A 24,529-nucleotide genomic window follows, 5' to 3' on the forward strand; every position below is an offset into this window, starting at 1 on the left:
TGGTTTTTTCAAATAATTTATTGCATTTTCTGGTTGTTTCAGTTAGTCGGGTTAAATTCTGTTAATAAATCGATAAGGGTGTGAAACAACAACATGAAGAGGCGACACATTGAGTATAGAGTATATACTCAAGTACGTGTTTCCAAGGCGACGGGAGAAATGGAGCCGATGGGGCTCTCCTCCTCCTCTTCTTCTTCTTCTTTTTCTGCTTTTCCCTTCATTCAGAATTGTCTTGTTATATCAAGTCAGAAGCGCCTTGCTTAGTTTTTTTATTGGTTTTTTTTCTTTTAATTTTGATTCTTTGGGTAAAAGCGGCAGGTGGAATAAGAAAAGAGAACGGGGCCAAAAAGCAGAAATGAGAAAACACCTGCAAAATATAGAAACAATAGACAGGTCAAATTTTCGAAAAAAGACTTTTTGGCGGAGTAGACTACAAACTACACTTTCTACAGCTGAAAATCGAAGAAAGGAGAATTTTACTCGATAAACCCCGTATTCTTGTCATAAATGCAATTTTCGGGACTTTTTTTTGTTAAAAATTTCTACAAACAGATTTTAAAGGAATTTCTCAAATTCTAGACTACAAACTACAAACTATACTTTTCCACGCTTTTTAGTCGATTTCGCTGCCAAAAACTGTCGATTTTCAGTGATCTTCGAATTGTTTCAAAATGTGTAGAACAATATAGAAAAAATTCAAAAAACAGCGAATTTTCAGTACTGAAAATGCGGATAATGTGTGATCCTGGCAGAAATTTTTCAGTTTGGGTTTTTAGGCCAGCGGTTTTGACCTTGAGACCGCTGGCCTAGAAGCCCAAACATAAAGATTTCGGCCATGATCATACTTTCAGACTTTTTCAGCCGGAATATTCGCGTTTTTTCTGAAAAACAATTGTCCACGCTTTGCCTCAGATCGCAATTTCTGCTAAATTTTTTCGAATTGTTAGAAAAAAATTCGAAGTTTCTCCAATGTGAATGCGCTCTACCGCAAGATAAAGTCAAGATGATAATCTTGTTCACGAGAAGTACACGAATGGGTCATAGTTTCCTTATCTCGCAATTTTTTCAAAAAGTTCGACAGAGCGTTCTTTCACTATTGCCAGAATTTATTATTTTCTTATTCAACTCTTTTCTGCGCCGCCCACTTTGCGATCTCATCGCAAACTGAGCTCTGATCTCCCCAAAAAACCGCGTCTCGAGTTGCAAAAGTAGGCGGAGCTAAACCTCCGCATTTCATAAAATGTTTTCCAACTATACGAAAGTTTTCGAAAAGCGAAAAACATTTCCAAAGAATTATCTAATTATCATATTGGAAGCCGGTGATTAACACAAACCTTTAGGGAGAAATCGCGTGATACATAGAGATCATATAGAGAAATTTTGGAATTTCGAAAACAAGTTTGATCATTCGGAGATCACAGCTCATGAGATAGAGCTCATTTGCTTTCTTCTCGAAAATTGAAATTTTAGAGCTCCGCCTCTTCAAACATGGAATCAAGCGAGTCTGCAGTGTCTTCTCTTGTCAGAAGTATTACGGTTAGTCTTATTTATGGTAGAGCGCATTTTCACAGTTCGCTCTGTAACCAACCTTATCCACGAGGACTACACGGGCTTGCGAAGTTTCTAATGTCTTAAAATTTTCGTAATTTTTCCGAATTTTAGAATTTTTTGGAAGCGATGCAAGCGCGCTCTATCTCAGTTTTCCAGAACATGTCTCTTGCTTCCAAACCAGCCGATCTCATGGATCTGGACAAAGAAGACGACGAGGTGTTCCTTCCGAAAGAGTCAACTTCCGGAGAAATCGATCAATACGCGATTCAGTTCTACGCAAAGAAGTGTGAGCAGTATCACGAGGATCCGAAGGCTTTTGCGGCGTGAGTTAAGAGATTTCAGATTCCGATAATTCAGAATATTCTAAGAAACTTTTCTTATTGACGCAAATGCTAAAAACTCAAAGTGAGCTTTGGTGGAAGAGTTTTTCCACGCGGCCGCGTACTCCTCTCGGACAAGATCATGCTCAATTCCTCTTTTCCTCATTTTTTCCAACATTTAACTACAAAAATTTGGTAGAAAACGTTGAGAAACGAGAAATCTTCAAAAATCTTGTCCGAGAGGACTACACCGCCGCGCGGAAAAACTCTTCCACCTAGGCTTCTTTTGAGTCAAGAGAACGCGATTATTAACATATGATTCAATAATAAAAGTTTCTTAGAATTGTCTGAAGTATCGAAATCTGCAATAAGAAAAATATGAGTTCAGTCCTCTTTAAGTCAATTTTTGACGGTTTTGTCTAAAAATAGCGAATTTCAAGCTAATTTGACTGAATAATGATTCTTTCTGACGATTTTACACAACAAAGCCGCACGACAGCTCCCAGAAACTTCTTTAAAAAATTTCAGCTTCCTCCTCAACGTGGCCGGAAACCTCCGTATGATCTCCTACGCGTGTTCACCCAACGAGAACACGGATCGCAAAAAACTAGTGTCAAAAAAAGGAAAAGACCAAATAATCCACAAAAACCCGCTCGTCTTGGCCAGACGTGGACTCATCAGATACTTTATAAGTGAACTCAAAAAGTTGGAGTCAGGGAACTCGGACGTGTTCGACAAGAACAGAGAGGGCGAGATTCAGATGAAGATGACGTGTCAGTTGTACATGTATTCCACCTATTCGTATATCTGTGAGAATGTGTATTGGGGAATGGAGGAGGCCAAGGGGTGAGTTGGAAGCTTATCTGGCTCAGACGGAACCTAAGTAAGGCGTTGCGGTCGCGTACTTGAAAAGTATGAAACATTCCCTATAACCCAATTTGGTGCACAAAGAGATTTTCACATGTTGCGGTAGAGCGCGATTGCAAAAAAGCGTGCAATGCTGTTAGATTCGATGAAGCGCGTTTGCATAGGCACCGTTTGAATATCCAAAGTGAGCGTTAAGCTGCATATCGAATGTGTCCAGCATCGTAGCGAATTGACGGTATAGACCAATATGTGTACAACTGCGCTCTACCGAACGCCCAAAACACACACTTTGAGCGAAAAGTTTCACTAGAGCACAATCACAATCTCAATTCCAGTCACGACAACAACCACTGCATCATGAACAAAATCCGTCGTTGGGTCTCACTAGGTGTCCAGGGAGCACTTCTCTCCAACATCATCAATCCAATATACATCACAAAAATCGTGTTGGGATCGACACCCAACATTCCCATCTTCGATCTCTGGGTCCTTCTATTCGGCGCAATGAACTTCCAGGACCGTGAGTGTCCACCGATGGAAGCGATACCGGTAAGCTAACTTACTGGGGTATGGGATATATGGCCGTTTGTGACGTTCGTGGTGTTCGTATGGTATACTGTAGCAAATGTTGTATATTCAAACTCTGAGTTTTAGCATGGAAATGTTATGATAGTTAATTTTAAGTCGTTGATCATTTTGGTAGTAATCCGTTTTCGCGTCAGTCAGTACCGGCGATTATTGGAGACATAGGGGTGCCGTATGTGGTACGCTTCTGTGCTCAAACTCCGAGTTCGAGTATCTCAACTTCTTACGAATCATACTTACGAACCGAACCGACGCGTAACTCCCTTAAAACGCAATGTTATGAGCTGAAAAATATACCAAAATGTAGATCTCGGCGAGTTCTATGTCTGTGATCCCCTTGTCTATTCGTTACTGTGCCGCGGGCCAGTTAGAATGGTAAATTTAGCAAGCTACGCGTCAGTCCGTTCCTGCAAGTATGGCATACTGTAGCAAAGATTTTGTCTAAAACCTAAAACCACGTGTCTCAACTCATAACGTCTCATACCATCCCCTAGCCAGAAACATTTCCAGAGAGACTCTCCAAACCTGGTCCTAACTCGCACCTACGTCTGGTACCTCGGATTGAGCAACCTTGACATCATCGGAGCAGACGGAAGACTCGAGCCAGAAGGCAAGGGATCCACTATCTGCAAACAGGAGATCTTCAAGGCGTATCTGAAATTGGGAGCCGCTAACAAGTCGGCTCTAAAGTACTCGCGAGCTAAGAAGAAGGCTGGTCACTATCAGTACATGAAAAAGTTGCTCTATAAGAAGGTAGGCGTGGCTTAGAATTGTCAAATTGTCAAAAATTACGTAAATTCCAGTGGGAGACCGAGAACAATGGAAAATGGTTGCGTAAGAAGAGTAACAAGGCGGACAAGTTCTGGGTGGAGCTGAAACGTTTGTAATTTCGATTTAAGCTTCGCCCCCAAATATTTTTTGTCATATCCAGCGTCCTACTTGCGTTTTGGAGGCGGGGCTTAAAAGTTTGATCATAATTTTGAGATTTTTCATTTCCATTATATACCTAACTTCCATTTTTTGCTTAAATAATCAAGTACTGAATAGCGCGCTCTACTAGACTCGGCGGCAAAATCGGATTTGAAATTTGCTGCATCATTGTGATCTTTTGATACGGCGCCTAATCGGTGACTCTATTTTTTACTATTAGCTCGGCACGCTTCTTACAACTGCGCTCCACCGAAATGTTTTCGAAAAATGTCTCTTTTTCCGAATCTATCAATTTCGCACGCAGTTTTCTTTGGTTTCAGTGAAGCGCGGTTGTAAGAAGCGTGATTTCAGTTTTTTTTCGAATTTCGCGGCAAAAATTTCGCTATTATCCACCGAGCGCGGTTTTTCTTAGTTCCCCCTCCCTCCAATGTGATATAAAAATATACCTTTTGTGATACTATTTAATGCTACTGTGATTTTTTCCTTCTAACACTTTGATCTCTCCACTACATTCTAACATTGCTATATTCCATGTATAAATATTTTGGTTTGAAAAACGATTTTGACTTGACAATCCTGTGGCTCGCGGTGCTATTGAATAATGATTTTTAGTTTTTTAGTAACATTTGTGTGTAGCATACAAAAATATCATGCAATTCATTTATCAAAGGAACGGGACATTATTTCTGAATAGATGACGTCATTTCATTCACCGTCCGATCCAAGAGGCACACGAACATCCTCTAGCCCATCGGTGGCAATGACCAGATTCATATCCATTGTTACGACAGATAATTCGACAGAATCTGTCTATACATGGCCCTGAAATCAAAATCAAAATCAAGAATTTGATGATCTGTGTGAATAAACTGCACAAACCTCTAATTTCCGAACCAGCCATAGTAATACAGCTGAATACAGCCAACACGAGAAGAACATAGAGAAGATTTTGGGTCTTCATGTTGAATGAGAATTCTGGAAGCTTCTCTCATTTCGACTTGCGTATTTAAGCGAATGAAACCGGAACTGATCGCCCGACTGGTCGGATGATAAAACTAGAGTGATATTTTCAATGTTTACAGTGTCATTACCCTTTACAGTTTCCTTTCTCTTCCGACTGTATCATGTGACACACTTTTCCACTTTTTGGACTGTAACTTTCCGGTTGATGTCAGTGCTGAAACTATGTCTTGACTATGTTTGCGAACGGTATACAGTTGACAATTTTGCAGCCAATTGAGTCGCCGCTCAGCCAAATTGCGTGTTTACATTCTGGATGAACAATAGGGAGTTAATTCTTTCGAATAGAGCTCACCTTTTTTTCCATGTTCCGCTCGTTAATCGGAGGTTTTACGAAATTAATGTTTTTTTTGCATTTCAGGTTAAGAGTAACCGTTGACTATGCCGGTATATGTTTTATTGGGTTAAATAGGAAATTATAGTACAGTTTTACAGGAATCACACAACATTGCTTTCACTAAACATTGTTCTTGTTAAACAGCAACTCCAAGGATTTACGTGTCACACCAACAAGCTCCACCCCAACGGCTGCAATGACCAGCTTTGTAGCCTTCGTCCTTACAAACACCGTTGCAATTGTTGTCCGACCAACATGGTCCTGAAAAAGGTATTTATATAATTAACTCAATTAAAAATAACAATTAAAAATAGACAAACCTTTGAAGTTTCCACTCATGACATCAGCCAGAGTCATTGTGCTGAATACAGCCAACAGGACAAAAAGATAGAGAAGAGAATTCATAATTATGAAGAATTATACTTTAAACTTGAGCAACGTTTCTATTTATATGGGAACTATATAGCATGTTGTTATGATTTAAAATTGCTCACGAGTTATCATCCTGTATTTTTGAAAACGAAACCAAACATGAAAATCGGATAACATGTCATGTTTAGGTGTTTCATCGACAGCTCTGCAAACTTTAATCCAAACTGTTTCCATGCAATTCGTCACCTTTATTTTTGTGAACACTGAGACATGTGTTATATGATGTTAAACTTGTTTGCACTAATCCAGAAGTTTTCCATATAAATAGAAGCGTTGCTCATGTTGAAAGTACAAGTCTTCATAATTATGAATTCTCTTCTCTATCTTTTCGTCCTGTTGGCTGTATTCAGCACAATGACTCTGGCTGATGTCATGAGTGGAAACTTTAAAGGTTTGACTGTTTTAATTGAGTAAATTATATAATTTATAATTTTCAGGACCATGTTACTCGGACAGCAATTGTGCAGGCGTTTGTAAGGACGAAGGCTACAAGGATGGACATTGCAGCTACTGGAGTGGAGCCTGCTGGTGTGACACCTAAATCATTAAACGTTGTTTTTTGTAAATAAAATATAAGCATCAAAATGGTGTACTTATAACAAACAAATAAGAAGTTCGTTTTACAATATCAAAACTGACACGGGAGTAGAATGATGAAAGCCTGTAATATGTTTTATTCAATCAAATAAGAAATTATAAAGATTAAAAATATTTGATGAATCAACATTGTTCTTGAGTCGAACAGCACATTTATGTGTCACACCAACAAGCTCCTCCCCAACGGCTGCAATGACCAGATTTGTAGCCCTCATCCCGACAAACGCCGTTACAATTACTGTCATGATAGCATGGTCCTGAAAATTTTTATTATGGGGGACGGTTTACTCAACTGGATAAGGCAAACCTTTGAAATGTCCACTTTTGACATCAGCCAAAACCATGGTGCTGAATACAGCCAGTAGGACAGAAACATAAAGAAGAGTGTGGAGCTTCATAATTGAATACTGAATCGAGCTTATTGAAGTATTTGCAGACGCTGTATTTATACGAGAAATAATTTAAAAACATGTTTTTGAAGCTCAAACTGATAAAGTAAAAAAAATATGCTTAGTTGTCATGAAAAGAGGAAAAAAGGAACAAATGAGTACTGTTTACTGAATTCTATGAAAAAACGTAATAACAATCCATGCTTATCAGTCAAAAATATTCATGACTATTCAGCAGAGCCGTGCGGAAGTAAAGACGGAAATAAGCCGGAAGGAAAAATAGAAATGCGTGAACAGTTAGTTTGAGCTTTAAAAACATGTTTTTGAAATTTTTCTGGTATAAATACGGCGGCTGGAAATATTTTAATAAGCTCGATTGTGTGTTCAATCATGAAGTTCCACACACTTCTTTATGTTCTTGTCCTGTTGACTGTATTCAGCACCATGGCTTTGGCTGATGTCAAAAGTGGACACTACAAAGGTTTGCCTTATTTAGTTGAGTTAACCGACCCCCATAATGAAAGTTTTGAGGACCATGCTACCATGACGAGAATTGTAACGGCGTTTGTCGGGATGAGGGCTACAAATCTGGTCACTGCAGCCGTTGGGGAGGAGCTTGTTGGTGCGACACATAAATTTGCAATTGAAGTAGAAGAAAGCCACGTTATCAAATGTATATAGAAACAACTGTATAATCTGTTATTGAACTGAATAAAACATATAACTGGCTCTCATCATTATTTTCTACTGCCGTGTCGGTTCTGAAATTGAAAAAAGTCTTCTTATCTAGATTCAAATTTCGATTTTTTAACATTTATAAATATCATAAAATATTAGAACAGTGGTAATGATAAACTTGTAAACGGGCACAAATTGAGAATAGTAAAACGGAAACAGACGGCAGAATACGATATGTCTATAATGCACACCAACATGCTCCGCCAAAATAGTTGCAATGACCAGATACATATCCCTCGTCACGACAGATGGCTCGACAGTTTGAATATGACCAGCATTGTCCTAAAAATAATAGGTACCGTAAGCATGTATTAGAAAATGTAGCCTCTTGTAAAACGGCTTAGTTCTTGAAGGTTTGAAAAAGAAGCTCTCAAGACGCGTCTTGTCAGGGTCCTCGAACTATACATGGAGGTTTTACGGTATACAATTTATCATCTTAAATTGAACAAACCTCTGTAATTTCGACTTATGACATCAGCCAGAGTAATTGTGCTGAATACAGCGAACAGAACCAAAAGATAGAGAATAGAAGATTTCATGCTTCTGGAAGTTTCTCATTCCGACTTTAGGAGTTAACGTATTTATATGGGAATAAGTTGTTTATTCATTTATCTGTCTTTTCAAAGGTCGTCATTACTTCCTTCTGTTCCTGACAAACTATGTGATAAGATCGGAAAGGGCACTGATAAGAAACAATAGCTAAATGACACCGGAAGATTACTTTCCTAGCTTATCATTTGTGAAACCAAAAGTTCAATCATCATTTCCGATTTTTTTAAATATAAATACGCTTTTATTGAAATAAGAAGTCAACCATGAATTCCAATACTCTTATCTGCGTTATCCTCCTGTTGGCTGTCTTCAGTACAATCACTTTGGCTGATGTCATCAGTTCTAACTTCAGAGGTTTGTGATCCTCTTTTAAATAACCTAATTACTTTCTAATTACCTAATTACTTCCAGGACTCTGTTATTTCTCCTCCAACTGTCGTGGAGTCTGTCGTGGAGAGGGTTTTGTATCTGGACATTGCAGCTATTGGGGTGGTGCATGCTGGTGCTCTGCATAAACACGAAATGTGGTTTGAAGCAGTAAAATAAGATTTTTCTAACTTTTATTCATTTTCTGTAACAATTATTTTGATTTTTCTAAAATGATTACCTAATCTATTATTTTATGCTGGAGACTCAAATAAATTATGACTGATTCTGATTTTCTCGGTTTCCGTTAAAACTGAAATTAAAGAACATGTGCTTTAATTATACAAGGTGGAGAATGACTGTGTTTAAGATTGATTTTCTTATACTGTCAGAAGGGGATGCCAGTTTATATTTTATTTATTTATATTATTGCATTTACAAGTGTACAAAAATGTTGCAGTGATTTATGTGTCACACCAGCATGCACCACTCCAGTAGCTGCAATGCCCATCCTTGTAGCCCTCGTCCTTACAGACACCTGCACAGTTGCTGTCCGAATAACATGGTCCTGAAGAAGGTAATTATTTAATTAACTCAATTAACTCAATTAGACAAACCTTTGAAGTTTCCACTCATGCCATCAGCCTCTCCTATTTATATGGAAAACTTCTGGATTAGTGAAAACAAGTTTAACATCATATAACACATGTCTGAGTGTTGACAAAAATAAAGGTGACGAATTGAATAATAATATGGTCAGACTGTTCAGGAAAAGAGTTTGCATAGCTGTCACTGACTTTTACAAAAACATCTGAACATGTTCTCTGTAAATAATCTACTTTTTTCATGTTTGGTTTCATTTGATATCTCGTGAGCAACTTTAAATCATAACAACATGCTACAGACTTCCCATATAAATAGGAGCGTTACTCATGTTAAAAGTATAAGTTCTCATAATTATGAATTCTCTTCTCTATCTTTTCGTCCTGTTGGCTGTATTCAGCACAATGACTCTGGCTGATGTCATGAGTGGAAACTTCAAAGGTTTGTCTGATTGAGTTAATTGAGTTAATTAAATAATTACCTTCTTCAGGACCATGTTACTCGGACAGCAATTGTGCAGGTGTTTGTAAGGACGAGGGCTACAAGGATGGACATTGCAGCTTCTGGAGTGGAGCCTGCTGGTGTGACACTTAAATCTTTGGAGTTGATACCAAAGAACAAGTTTAAATAATCAAATTATTCAATTTTCTTCTTACATTTGCGAATTTTTTCATTTGAGCGAATAAAATATATACCGGCATCATCATGTTGAATTCACAAACATATGCAACTTACTACTTGCACCATCACTGCAAAAAACTGCGAATAAATGCCAGACTTTGTCCCTTAAGAGCCCACAATTGCAGCTATTTTTTTCAAGACAACGTTTCATTCAGATACCGTAAATACTGTAATTGAAACACATCTTAATTAGAAGCCAACCTGTAATATATGTAGCTCCCATTTTGCCATTTTCGCATTTTTCAGTATTTTGTTAGAGTACGAGTAGACTAAATCCCAGTTTGAAAAACTTGAGCACACCCAAAAGACCCCTTGAAAATTGAAGCACATGTTCTTTACTTACAGATTAAACGGAAACCGAGAAAATCAGAATCACACATTATTTATTAAGTCTCCAGCATATAAGAATAGAATAGGCAATCATTTTAGAAAAATCAAAATAATTGTTACAGAAAATGAATTAGAATCATAAAAATAGTATTGTTCTGTTTTAAACCGCATTTCGTATTCATACAGAGCACCAACATGCACCACCCCAATAGCTGCAATGTCCAGATACAAAACCCTCTCCACGACAGACTCCTCGACAGTTGGAGGAGAAATAACAGAGTCCTGGAAGTGATTATGTTAGTTAATTAGAAAGTAATAAGGTTATTTAAAAGAGGATCACAAACCTCTGAAGTTAGAACTGATGACATCAGCCAAAGTGATTGTACTGAAGACAGCCAACAGGAGGAGAAGATAGAGAAAAGTATTGGAATTCATGGTTGACTTCTTATTTCAATAAAAGCGTATTTATATCAAACAAAATCGGAAATGATGCTTGAACTTTTGGTTTCTCTATAGATAAGCTAGGAAAGTAATCTTCCGGTGTCATTTAGCTATTGTTTCTTATCAGTGTCCTTTCCGAGCTTATCACTTAGTTTATCAGGAACAGAAGGAAGGAATGACGACCTTTGAAAAGACAGATAAATGAATAAACAACTTATTTCCATATAAATACGTTAACCGTTCAAGTCGGAATGAGAAACTTCCAGAAGCATGAAATCTTCTATTCTCTATCTTCTCATCTTGTTGACTGTACTCAGCACAATGACTTTGGCTGATGTCGTCAGCAGAAATTACAGAGGTATGTTCAATATGATCAGGGTTGAGTGTAATTCCGCTTTCCGCCTTCCACATAGAGGATATCAGCTTGAATAAGTTGTTTGTCTACTCAAATTTACTGTAATTTTTGGAGACTTTTCTAACAAAAAACTATCAATTTTTACCAATCAACAAACAAAATTTAACACAAATACCTTTTTCTAATAAATGGTTACGGTACCTATTGCTTTCAGGACAATGTTGGTCATATTCAAACTGTCGAGCCGTCTGTCGTGACGAGAGATATGTATCTGGTCATTGCAACTATTTCGGCGGAGCGTGTTGGTGTGCATCATAGACTTGTTCACGTTGTTTCAGTTACTATTCTCAATTCGTGCCTGTTTACTATTTTCTGATTACCACTGTTTTAATATCTTATGATGAATATAAATGCATCACAAAAATTTGACAATGCTCACCCATTATAACCATATAGTTCTCGTTTCAGAAACTCTTAGTGTACTTTTTTTTTAAAGTTTGTCTCGTTTTCAGTTTCTGAGAATCTCGAAGTGGGTACTGTAACGCACGACGAAGTCAGGACTACCGATGTAGCCGCGCTCTATTGACAAGAATGGTACATGTTTTGTGTCGATAAATACTCGAACTTATGTGCATACTAAACCAGCTATATAAATTCTAAGTTCACCATGACGCAAAAAAATGTACCATGCTTGTCAATAGAACGCGGCTGCATTGGTAGCCCTGGCCTCGTCGTGGTAATGTATATGACAATGTGATTGATCCGTCTCATAATATGAATAAGAGATGCCAGTATATATTTTATTCATTTGAATTATTGAATTTACAAGTGTACAAAACATGTTGCATGTAGTGATTTATGTGTCACACCAGCAGGCTCCACTCCAGAAGCTACAATGTCCAGAGTCATAACCCTCGTCACGACAGACGCCAGCACAATTGCCATCCGAGTAACATGGTCCTGAAATTTAAAACGTATATGAGACAGAGTCATGTGTTATCCCTTATCCGGGTTAAATGTCTTACAAGTGAAGTCTTTGGAAACGCGACTTTCAAACGGTCTATAAACTTGGTTATAAGCGTTTTCGACTACGGGGAGTCCATTTCTGCAGTCAAAACCTGCGAAATGTCTATGTGAGCCGAGTTATGAGCTCTCAAACCATATGAAAAGTTAGAGAGCTCATAACTCGGATCTCATAGACATTTAGCAGGTTTTGACTGCAGAAATGGACTCCCCGTGGTCGAAAATGGTCATTTGAAAGTGGCGTCTCCAAAGACTTCCCTTGTTAGTTAATTTTCACAAACCTTTGAAGTTTCCACTCATGACATCAGCCAGAGCCATTGTGCTGAATACAGCCAACAGGACAAGGAAATAGACAAGAGAAGCAGTCATGATTGATATCAAAACTTATACTTTTAACATGAGCAACGCTTATATTTATATGGAAACTCTGTAGCATGTTGTTATGATTTAAAATTGCTCACGACATATCATCATGTATTTTCGAAAATGAAACCAAACATGAAAAAAGTACACTATTTACAGAGAACATGTTCAGATGTTTTTGAAAAAGTCAGTGACAGCTATGCAAACTCTTTTCCTGAACAATCTTTTCCTTTTTAGACCTTATTATTATTCAATTCGTCACCTTTATTTTTGTGAACACTGAGACATGTGTTATATGATGTTAAACTTGTTTGCACTAATCCAAAAGTTTTCCATATAAATAGAAGCGTTGTCCATGTTAAAAGTATAAGTTTTCATAATTATGAATTCTCTTCTCTATCTTTTCGTCCTGTTGGCTGTATTCAGCACAATGACTCTGGCTGATGTCATGAGCGGAAATTTCAAAGGTTTGTCTAATTGAGTTAATTGAGTTAATTATATAATAACCTTTCTCAGGGCCATGTTACTCGGATAGCAATTGTGCAGGCGTTTGTAAGGACGAGGGCTACAAGGATGGTCATTGCAGCTTCTGGAGTGGAGCCTGCTGGTGTGACACTTAAATCTTTGGAGTTGATACCAAAGAACAAGTGTAACTAATCAAATTGTTCAATATTCCTGCTTTTTCTATAACATTATTTGAACGAATAAAATATATACCGGCATAATCATATTTAATGTTTTCATTAGAAAAATTGGGCCCCGTAATGAAATTATATTGTTCAGCACTGAAAAGCCAGTAATGGATTGAATTTTGCTCCAAAAAGCCTGATTTTTTTTTCGAAAAATCACATTCTAAGCGTCTCCGGCATTTTCAGACGACCAAAATTAACATATGATAGCTTAAAAAGGAGCATACAACTTTTTCTTTCAGATGGTCCTTTTGGATTTTCTTTCGGGGAAAGTTATTTTCCAAGCCAAAATAGCTCAAAACGTGCTTCAACATTTTTTTTTCTCAATTTCTACATATTTTATACCAAAAAACTCGGAATTTTTCGCTGATTCCATAAATATTAGTTTTAGCCTGAAAAACTCTCTCATTACGGTTTTATACTCGTTCAAAGATGTAAAAGTTCGCGGTTTTGCTCAGAAACACAAAATTCGCCAAATTTTTCGTTTTTAGGTTTTAGGGGTATCGTGAGTTGCTTTAAACATGTATCTTCTATCTCGTATGTTGGAAAATTGAAAACAAATTGAAAACTTTCTAGACGGGGCTAACAAAACTTTGGTCTCATTAAAATCAGCGAAACATTCTACGTATTTCGGTATAATTTTCGATAAATTAGAAAAAAATTTCAGATTTTATCATTTTTCAGCCTAAAAACCTCAAATTTTCAAATTTTCTTTGAAACACAATTAAAACCATCAGAGTCACCGTAAAATCCACAGTGTTTTGGTATATTTTTCGAAAAAAAAAACTCGAAATCAGTTGAAAATTCGAAAAGTAGCAAATTTTCGAAAAAATCTGAAAATCCCTTAAATCGCTGTAACTCTGTCAGTTTTAGACCTAGACTCGAGAAAATAATATATTTGGAATCAACACGTCAAGGCGGTTCGAATGAGTATACTCATGACATGCTTCCAAGCAATTTGGGTCCCAACACAATTTCCGGGGTTACTGTAGTTTTCGTGGTGGGACCCAACTTTTTCAAATCAGGGCATGATTATACTTTTCTGAACCGTCTTGATGAGCTCTATCTATTAGTATTACTCAAAATCAGAGACCACCGCTGGCGGCGTTTTTCAGAAACATTATGTTGTCGCTAGACCCCTAACTAGGGAATGACTCACACAAAGTATGGAGATATACAACATGATATATATCGCTGGAAAGCTGACGTTTCCCTGATTCCGAATCTATATTCAGTTTTTGCAGTGGCCCTCCCAGTTTTGAGAAATCCGGCTCCAAAGTTTGGGTGAAATTTAGTGCTAAAACTCGAGTTTCCAACCCGCGTGTTGCCCCAACACGTAAATCCATTCGGAGGATAGTTAAATCGGCGGTCGAATGGTCGAGGGGGTTACAGGTGGGGTAGCATGTGGACACTCTATGGTTCGATTCCATGCTTTTTTTTCTCTTTTTTAATTTTTTGTAATCCTCGTTTTTGTGTCCCATGGTCATCACCATGTGTCAGAAATCGGGGTTTTGAAGCTTTTCCAGTCCATATTGACTTCCTACGACGTTTTAAGAAAAATATTTTTTATCAAGAAAATTTACTTTTCTGTGACCAAGTCCATGATGAGAATGTAGTCGGAGTTTTTTAAAAACTTTTCTTTAGAATTTAAAAAAACAATAGATAATGTTATGACAAGATATAAAAAAGATTTTTCCGTAATTTCCTTTTCTTGTTGCACCGGTAGATACTTTTTTGAAACAACTACTCTGCTTCATATGTGGTGATTCGAAGTTAAAGTCGTAGTCTGAAGATCTCTATCATGCAAACATGTTGGAATCAAATTTTCTATTGTTTTTTTAAATTTTAAAGAAAAGTTTTTTAAAAACTCCGACTACATTCTCATCATGGACTTGGTCACAGAAAAGTAAATTTTCTTGATAAAAAATATTTTTCTTAAAACGTCGTAGGAAGTCAATATGGACTGGAAAAGCTTCAAAACCCCGATTTCTGACACATGGTGATGACCATGGGACACAAAAACGAGGATTACAAAAAATAAAAAAAAGAGAAAAAAAAGCATGGAATCGAACCATAGAGTGTCCACATGCTACCCCACCTGTAACCCCCTCGACCATTCGACCGCCGATTTAACTATCCTCCGAATGGATTTACGTGTTGGGGCAACACGCGGGTTGGAAACTCGAGTTTTAGCACTAAATTTCACCCAAACTTTGGAGCCGGATTTCTCAAAACTGGGAGGGCCACTGCAAAAACTGAACATAGATTCGGAATCAGGGAAACGTCAGCTTTCCAGCGATATATATCATGTTGTATATCTCCATACTTTGTGTGAGTCATTCCCTAGTAAGGCCTGAGGCCTAAGGCCTAAGGCTTCAAAAATAGTTTTGACTCAGATTTTATCGATTTTTAGCCTAAGAACCTCAAGTTTTAAAAATGTTCAGTCCCCCATCTCTCCTCAATTTTCCCACTTTCCATTCCACTTCTCTCTGAACTTTATTTATGATCTACCATCAAAACTTCTCTTCTTCTCTCATCTTTATTCTATTTTCAGAGTTGTTTATTTCCATCAACCAGTACCTTTTTATGATTTCTTTGTCCCTTCCTTCCTTAACTAATAAAAATAAAACATCAAAAAAAAGTTGCCGACGCCTCAAATCATCTCTCTTCTAACTTCTCCTATCTCCATTTTTATGAATCACACGGAAACAGAAGAGGTAGATCAAATCGAATAGATAATAAAATTGGTATCGAAAAGAAGAAGAATATAAAAATGTTTATTAGTCATAAAGTGTGCGTGTGTGTCGCAACAATTATTTCCGACCGATATGACTTCTGAATTCCGATTCGGGTTACTGTAGCAGGTATCAATAAAAAATGGTCATTGATAACAAATAGCAAAAATGTCCACCTGGGGTTTGGAATGTCCAGATGTCCGGGGTTCTATGTCATTGCAAATTTGGTCACTGCACAAAAATTTTATTGCGCGGAATGCTGTTTTTAAAATGGCGGAAGTCTTCATTGACGATTTTGGCCTTATTTTGTCTTAAAAAGGCCTTAGAATTCCCTATTTTTGGTAAAAACTGATAGCTTTGCTACAAAAAACCTCAAAACTATCAGTAAAGATCAAATTCTCTGCGCAGCGACTCAACTGATACAGAGCTTTACAAAAAGTTGGAAAGTTTCGAGTTTGCTGATTTTGCAGTAGAGCGCATTTACATATCTCCGAACCGTAGAAAAAGTGAATCTGTAATTTTCTGAATAGGCGAAATTCCAGATTTAAGGTGAATATATTTTTGACTGAATATGGCAAAAAGTTTTTGAAAATTTTAGGATTCCTTGAAATTCGTTGTTTCCGAGAATTAGAGTTTCCAAAATAAGCCACGCCCCCAAAAATTCCAAAAAAATTTTTCAACCAAAATTTTCTAAGCTCATCAGGAAAATACGCTTAACACCCTGAAAACTGTAATTTTTGGTTTTTTTTACTATTTATCACAAAAATGTGAAAAAAGCGGATTTTCACACCAAAATTTGAAGAGAATGTCGAAAATTTGACTTGAACAGAAATTTGGAGCCAAAAACCTAAAAATCCCAATTTTTAACAGGCGAAAGGTTCGCAATGAGCAAATTCAAATTTTTCTGAGTCGCGTTGCGTGCGCGTCGCGGTTGACAAATAAGCTTAAAAATCTTTGGCAGTGTGCCAAATTTAATTTGTACCAAGTGTCGTGGCGACCGTACGCCTTGACCTGCTGTGTTGACTTGTCCACGAGGAGTACACCACTTTTTTCTGTAAGCGCTAACTCTGGGTTCCACCACGACAAAAACTACAGTATCTTGAAATTGCAAAAAAATTTATTGACACAATTGCATACACAATTAAAAAACATGGGAAAAAAAGTGATTACAAAAAAAAGAGATTTTTTGGAAGAATGGGGATGCGGAAGTAGAAAATGATTTCTTTTCCATAAATAAAATATATCACAACAAGAAATGGATAAAAATGGGGGTGGGGCGGAAAAAGAAGCGAGGGGTACTGTATGCACCTTTAAATTTTTTGGAATCTGTACTCAGGGGCAGAGGAAGAGACAAAGAATGAGAATGAGGGGGAAGGAAGCACCAAAAGAATCGGAATAAGAGATAACGGGTGGAGAGAAGAATACGCGGGAATTTGAATTTTTGAGAAAAATTTTGAAAATTTTGAAAAGACAGAGAGACCATTGGGTGAAGCAACCGGATGTGATGCACAATTAAAGCGACTAGCCCAATTCAACCATATTTTAGATAGAGACGGGATAATTAAATAAAGAGATTTGAAAGAAAAAAAATAAGGAAAATGGAGTAGAAAAATATAAAATTTGAGGTTTTTTGACTTGAAAATTTTTTTCGGAAAAAATTTTCTCCAAAAATTTTTCAAAAGTTATACCAAAAAACGCAGAATTTTTCGCTGATTTTAACGGTAGTAATTTTATTGTTCAAAACACTCATTTTAAGAAATTACATGCATTTTAAGGTTATAGGCCTTTAAGCAAAAGTGCCCCAAAGCCGCACGACCAAAAAATTTTGAACTGGGTCTAAAAAAAATTTCAAAGTATTTTGAAAGTTTTTAACCGAAAAAAAAACAGTAGGAAGTATATTTTTGAGTTTTTTTGGTATAAAAGTCAAAAATATAAAAATATCATTTTTTTTTGAAAAAACTTCAAAAAACATTTTTTCTCAATTTTTTCAAATTTTATACCAAAAAAACTGGAAATTTCTTGCTAATTCAATAAATAATAGTTTCCGCCTGAAAAACTCTCTCAGTAAGTTTTTATACGCGTTCAAAGTTTTCAAAACGCGTCAAAGGCGCGCCAGACTGTTAAGAGCTTTTTGAATTTCATAAAATGTTCAGATTTTTCCAGTTTTTAGCCTAAAAATCTCAAAATTTCAAATTTTGTTAGATTCCATTATAATCAGCGTAAAATTCTACGTATTTTTGTATATTTTTTGGAGAAAATCGGAATTTTTTATTTTTTGAAAAATTTTCAGACATTATCGATTTTTTGTCTAAGAACCTCAAATTTTCATTTTCCCTATTTTTCCTTCTTCTAAACCTTATGTTAGCAAAAAGAATTAAGAAAAATGTTTACAGGTAGAGAAAAAAAGGATTTAGGAATGAATCAGGTATTTTTTAGAAAATATGAAAAAATTGCAAAAAAAATTTTTTTTTGCAAATACTCAAAAATGCTTAAAAAGCGCTAAGAAGGCGGCGGTGTGGCAGGGAGTGCCGTCTGTCCTCCGGCATTCGATCCGTTATTGAGATGCTCTTTGAGGTGTTGCTCCAACTCATTCGGTGACTGACAAACTTTTTGACATACAGAGCACACCGTCCTCCACAACATCATCATCATCTCCAAACCGGATAACCCGTTGGGTCCGAGCATCGCAAGCGGCGACGGTCCCCCTCCATTGGCTCCGCCCCCCATCATAGGCATCATTGGCTTCTCGGCGCCGGCGCCGCCACCGCCGGAGGAAGCGACGTCGAAGATTCGTCGTCCTGAAGTATCTATATTTTAGGATAGAGATATAATGTGTGGTGGCTGGGGTACTTACCACGTCTCGACGGACTTTGTTGCCAGGAATGCGTTCCCATGTGCACTTTCAGATTGCCACGTGTCGTGAACGCGCGGCCACACATTTCACATTTGAACGGTTTGTCGCCTGGAAATTATTTTTCTTGAAAATTTAAAAATTTAAGATCTTCAGATTGAAATTGCTCGCTCAAACCATAAAACCTAAAATCTTGCATTATTTCACAAAGCCGCTACGCGACCGCGCCGCATCTTAAAATTCAAAATTTTGAAATGTCTCGTTTTCAAGCCTAAGACTCCGCCCCGTTGCACTCAAAATTTTGCACTTTTTTTGAGAAATTTTTTATATGGAGGTTGAAGGGAAAAAAATCACTTTTTTCCAAATTTTTTGTTTCTGAGCCGCTACGCGACCGTGACGCATCTCAAAACCGCGAATTTCTAAATTTTTGAGCGCATATGAAACTTTATTGAGAGAGCTTTTCAGGCTAAAACTACTATTTTTGGAATCAGCAAGAAATTTCGAGTTTTTCGGGATAAAAATTGAAGAAAAATCGAGGAAAAATGCGTTTTTCGAAATTTTCAAAAAAAAAATTCTGTTTTCAGTTTTTTATACCAAAAAAAACGTAGAATTTTCCGGTGATTCTTAGGATAATAATTTTATTCGCCAAAACGTTCACTTTTAGATTTTACAGACGTTTTAAGTTTTCAAGCATCTGAGCTGAAGTGTTCAAAGTCGGTTGCACGTGTTTTTTTGTATAAAAGTTGAAAAACTATCAAAATTTTTTTTTCTCAATTCCTTCAAATTTTATACGAAAACAACTCAAAATCTCTTGCTGATTCTAAAAATAGTAGTTTTAGCCTAAGAAACTCTCTCACTAAGGTTTTATACGCGTTAAAAAATTCAAAACGCGTCAAAGGCGCGCCAGCCTATCTCTTCGAAATCCTTAATTCTGGTAAGTCAGAAGGCCTGACTGTCGCGGCACAGAAAGACGAAATTTGTAAAATCTTGCAAGGTTTTATGTATTAAGGAAAAATTTTGAGTGCGGTTCCCCTGAAAATCCTAAAAATCGCAGATATACAAAACGCGCCGACGACGCGCCAGGCTTTTATAAGCTTATCACAACCAATCGAAAAACGCGCCGAAGGCGCGCCAGACTCTCTAGTTTTTTTCTGGATTTCATCTTAAGAAATAAACGCTTCTAACGGTGATGAAAACCCGAAACTCTGTCTCCAAAAACGCGCCAACGTCACGCCAGGCCCTCCAGTTTTTTTAAACTAACCTGTATGCGTTCTCATGTGAATCTGAAGTGCAGAACTCGAACTGAAATGCTTAAAACACACGCCGCACTGATGTTTCGACAAGACAGGAATGGCTCGTGGCGGTGGTGGCTCAGTCTCCGCCCACATTTTCTGCATCGCCAAAAGGGGGTTCTCGTTTTTGACACCTCCTGTTGGGGTGGGCGATGGAGAGACTTGTTGCTCGAGAATTGGAGGAGTGTCATCCAGTTTTTTGAGGTGTAATTTCTCCTCCTCTTCTAGAGTTTCTTGACGGACGGAGGATGAGCTCTCCGAGCTATTTGATGGGGAAAGAGACGCCATTTTTGGCGGCGGGTCATCTCGAGTGATTTTCTCTCTGGAAGAATGGGAAATTATTTCAAAAATTTGAGGTTTTTAGGCCTAAAACTACTATTTTTTAATCTGAATTTTTTTCAAAATTCAAGTTTTTTTTTGAAAAATATACCAAAACACTCAGAATTTTACATAATTTGAAAATTTGAGGTTCTTAGGCAAAAAATCGATGAAGTGTACATATGCGAATGAAAATTTTTCAAAATTCAAAAAAACGTTTTTTTTTAATTCCCCGATTTTTTTTCGAAAAAATGTGTTAAAGCACTTAAAATTTTAAGCTGCATTTTAATGGTGGTATGATTTTTGAATTTTTCTAAACAAAATTTGTGAAATCTTACGGTTTTTGTTTCATCAAGCAAAGTTCTTCAAGCTTTGACACAGTTTAAGGAAAAACAGATAACTTTAAGAAACCGTATCGGCTCCCATTATAATTAGTATTTACACAATATTATATTGATTAGATAGATTTAACCTAAATCTCCATTTTTGTAGTTAACTATTTTTTGATAGCTATTCACGCTTTTGAGATATGCGCCTTTAAAGATAGCCAAGAAAAGGCGCCAATGAGAATTGATTAACTTTGACATGTCCCCTTGGTGTCATTTTTGTCCCAGGTGTTCCAAATTTATATTTTTCTTGTAGAACAACTCAGAAGCTAAATTTTTATGGTTGGCAACTTTTTGATAGATCTACACGCTTTTGAGATATGCGCCTTTAAAGAAGTGTCATTCTAGGAGCATGCGCGCCGAGAGATGACTATCTTTAAAGGCGAACATCTCAAAAGTGGGCGGAGCTATCAAAAAGTTGTTAACTGCAAAAACAGAGGGATATTTTTGATATACCTTAATAATATAATGTTGTGAAAATTGGGCTAAAATTAATTCCGGTACAACTCATCAAAGTTGACCAATTTTTCACTTAAAATGGAAATGTTTTTACAAATTGATTTTTTCTGAATTATACCGTTGATTTTAATCCCACGATGGTCCCAAACGGTATTTTACGCCATTTTATTCAAATATTTCCCCCATTCGCTTACTCGATAACACTCGACGTGTCGGTATTCGGTGATGAGTCGTTTTTGAGTTGAGCGGATAGTATATTAGCCAAATTGAACTGCGTCGACATGTCGGTGGCATTGAGTGACGGCGGTGTGAAGAAGGGAACGAATGGGAAAGTTCTGCAATGAGAAAACAAAACCATAAAACATTTAGAAAGAGATGATGATATCGGGGGGAGAGAGAGAGAGATGGAAAGTGTCTTCTTTGTTCGTCAAGGCAAAACGAAAGGTTTTACTTCTTTCGAAAGTTCACAATTATCTTTACTAATAATATTCAACAGATTCCGCCTGTCTGTTTGTATGTTGCCAGTCATAACTCCCTCCGTAGTGGGCCGATTTTTATGAAACCTGGATAGATAGATTGGAAATTTGACTTAGTTGATGCCCGAACTTTTCGTTTTTTAAAAATATCAAATTTGACGTCTTCTGGAGCCGATGACGTTTTCAGCGCTAAATTGCATTGATAGGGTGTGTCCCGACAGGGTGGTAGAAAGCCCAAAATATCAACCTAACACTACTGACTCGGTGTTTCTTGACTACATTCTCGAGAGGGCCCCGGCCGCGCGTATTTGGTGAAGCGGTCTACACAGATGACTTTTACGCATGGGCTGCTGAGTTCGTTCCCTCCTGATCGGATATGCTTTTTTGCTTTTTTGCTATGGGAAAGTAATTTATTGAGGTTCGGATTTAAATGGAGGGAAAAACAGTCACTATGATAAAAAGTTTCGAGAGAGAAAATGGATTGAAAATTTGGTCAAGAGCCCGAAAACGGGGGTCAGAGTTGAGCGGAATTCCTCCTTCCGCCTTCCGCCTTCCGCTTTCCGCCACTTTTTTCTTTCCGCCTTCCGCTTTACGCTCTCCGCCGAAAAATGTTTTATTCCGCCTTCCGCTTTCCGCTTTCCGCCAGAAATTTTTCTATTTCCGCTTTCCGCCTTCCGCCTTCCGCTGTTTAAAGATTTTTTCCTCAGCTTGAAAAATTTGATCACCTATTCCAATTTACTGATATTTTTGTGGTTTTTTGCAGCAAAGCTATCAGTGTTTATCAAAAATAACAAAATTTAACTCAAATTTAACCATTTGAGTGTTTTTTACTACAAAATAAGGCCAAAATGGTATTTTTGAAAGCGACATTGTGTTCCGCCTTCCGCTTTTTGACATTTTTTTCCATTCCGCTTTCCGCCTTCCGCCTTCCGCCAAAAAATTTTCGCTTCCGCCATCCGCTCTCCGCTTTCCGCCGATATTTTTTTAAATTCCGCCTTCCGCCTTCCGCTTTCCGCCCAAAAAATGTTCATTCCGCTTTCCGCCATTTCAAAAACCGCATTCCGCTCAACTCTGACGGGGGTACTCGATTTTAGAACTCGGAAAAATAGAACTGCGACAAAATAAAACTGCAACAATATAGAACTGACTAAAATAGAACTGCTACAAAGTGGAACTGAACACAATGGAACTGTTACAAAATAGAACTCCACGAAATAGAACTGAATGAAATGGAACTGAATTCATATTTCTTCATGAACCCGCCAGGCCGATAGAATTCGGTATATTCGGATTTGAAAGTTCGATTTGAGATTTGAATACCGCTCATCAGAGCTGTGCGGAAGTAAAGTTTTCGAAAAAGGAAATAGGCAGAAAGAAGAGGGAATTAAAAATTTCAAAAAGGAAGTCGGTAAAGGGAAGTAAAATTTTGAAAAAGGAAATCGGAAGAAGGAGAAAGAAAGTGAAATTTTCAAAAGGGAAGTCGGAAGTAAAAAAAAAAGCCCGGAAGAAGGAAGGAGGAAGACGGAGGAAGGAATTCCGCACAGCTCTACCGCTCACATACATAATGAGAATTAAAGGAACCGGGAAAGCATGTTTTCTGATAGCGAAGCCTAAAATAAATGGAAAACCACTACTCAAGAAGCTGATATGTGAATAAGAACCCGTCGTAGCTCGGTTGCCAACAAAAACATTATGAAATCTTGGATAAGAATTTGTTAAAACACCGTCTTAGTCTGCCATATTCCGAGAAGGGAGGCGGCATCGCCGCCGATCAGTCAAAAAAACTCATATCGGCATGATCACTCTTGGAAAGGGAAGAAGGAAGAGTTATCAAGTTCACGTTCTTCTGTGAGATTTTAAAATAAGGAAAACATAGGAAGAAAGTTCAACTTGGTAAAATTCAAAAACAGCTCTAAATTCCATATTCTATCAGGATAGAAAAAGTCATTGAGAAAGTTTGTAGAATTTAGGTATGAAAACGAGGGATTTTACAATTGTGCTTTATCGGAACGAACTGCTCGGCAAGAAGCGCCGCAGGCGCTGTAAAACTGAGAAGGGTAGTGTAGGGAAGGAGGTTTAGTCGCCGTTAGGCGACGTAAACCGACTGGTTGGAAATGATGAGGAGAGATAGATAAGAAGAAGAAGAAGATGAGAATTTTGAAATCGGAAAAAAAGTTTTGAAATTTGAAGGTCAATCGGTGGTATTTTAAAGTGGAAAGTGCGGAAATATGACAAAAAATTTTGGTATCAAAAATTTCGAGGCTCCGCCCCCTTCAAGGTTTTAAAAAAGCGGATTTTGCGTTAAAAAATGGTTTAAAAAACAGCGGAAACGCAAAAATTTATTTTCAAAGCTCCGCCCCCTTCGAGCTTAAAAATGTTTTGAGGAAGGACCTTATTAAAGTTTTTTTTTCAAAAATTTGAAAATTGGCACTATGCCAACTCTAACAGGACTATTTTAAAGGGGAAAATGCGGAAATGTGATAAAAGAAAAATTTTGGTATCAAAAGTTTTGAGGCTCCGCCCACTAGTTTTTTTTTCGAAAATTTGAAAATTGACACTTTTACAGTAATCCTTATACCGTACTATCAAAAAATATGTTGCCGCGTAATTTCTTCGAGGCTCCGCCCCCTTAAGCAAAAAATGTCTTCAGGAGGTAAATGAGGCGCTACTACGTATGTATCATACTAAAATTTTTCTGCCCCCTTAAGCAAAAAATCCCTTGTGGACCTTATTAAAGGTTTTTTTTCAAAATTTTTTAAATTGGTACTGTACCAATTTTCATAGACACCCTAATACCGTACTATCAAATGTTCAAAAAAACCAAAAAAAGTGTTTCCGCAAAT

At 37.3% G+C, this 24,529-nt stretch overlaps 4 protein-coding genes across 4 annotated transcripts; 1 reads left to right on the forward strand and 3 right to left on the reverse strand.

Annotated features, from left to right (window-relative positions):
- Positions 1 to 1,710: 1,710 nt before the first annotated feature.
- GCK72_000235 (uncharacterized protein) lies at positions 1,711 to 4,210 on the forward strand (the record flags this gene model as incomplete). Its single annotated transcript, XM_003094078.2, has 5 exons — positions 1,711 to 1,874; positions 2,400 to 2,717; positions 3,074 to 3,287; positions 3,834 to 4,076; positions 4,127 to 4,210. 5 exons carry the CDS (start codon positions 1,711 to 1,713, stop codon positions 4,208 to 4,210), a joined length of 1,023 nt encoding a protein of 340 aa, XP_003094126.2.
- GCK72_000236 (uncharacterized protein) lies at positions 3,855 to 5,214 on the reverse strand (the record flags this gene model as incomplete). Its single annotated transcript, XM_053722353.1, has 3 exons — positions 3,855 to 3,949; positions 4,992 to 5,075; positions 5,133 to 5,214. The coding sequence occupies 3 exons, from the start codon at positions 5,212 to 5,214 to the stop codon at positions 3,855 to 3,857; spliced, it is 261 nt and encodes an 86-aa protein (XP_053590998.1).
- A 1,261-nt stretch (positions 5,215 to 6,475) lies between these two features.
- Positions 6,476 to 7,037, reverse strand: GCK72_000237 (uncharacterized protein; the record flags this gene model as incomplete). Its single annotated transcript, XM_003094080.2, has 3 exons — positions 6,476 to 6,579; positions 6,804 to 6,896; positions 6,947 to 7,037. The coding sequence occupies 3 exons, from the start codon at positions 7,035 to 7,037 to the stop codon at positions 6,476 to 6,478; spliced, it is 288 nt and encodes a 95-aa protein (XP_003094128.2).
- Positions 7,038 to 9,773: 2,736 nt separating this feature from the next.
- On the reverse strand, positions 9,774 to 10,666 carry GCK72_000238 (uncharacterized protein; the record flags this gene model as incomplete). The annotated part of the gene is made up of 3 exons (XM_003094085.2): positions 9,774 to 9,876; positions 10,465 to 10,580; positions 10,643 to 10,666. The coding sequence occupies 3 exons, from the start codon at positions 10,664 to 10,666 to the stop codon at positions 9,774 to 9,776; spliced, it is 243 nt and encodes an 80-aa protein (XP_003094133.2).
- Positions 10,667 to 24,529: the final 13,863 nt, after the last annotated feature.

Source organism: Caenorhabditis remanei, chromosome I, assembly GCF_010183535.1.
Source record: "Caenorhabditis remanei strain PX506 chromosome I, whole genome shotgun sequence".
NCBI lineage: Eukaryota > Metazoa > Nematoda > Chromadorea > Rhabditida > Rhabditidae > Caenorhabditis > Caenorhabditis remanei.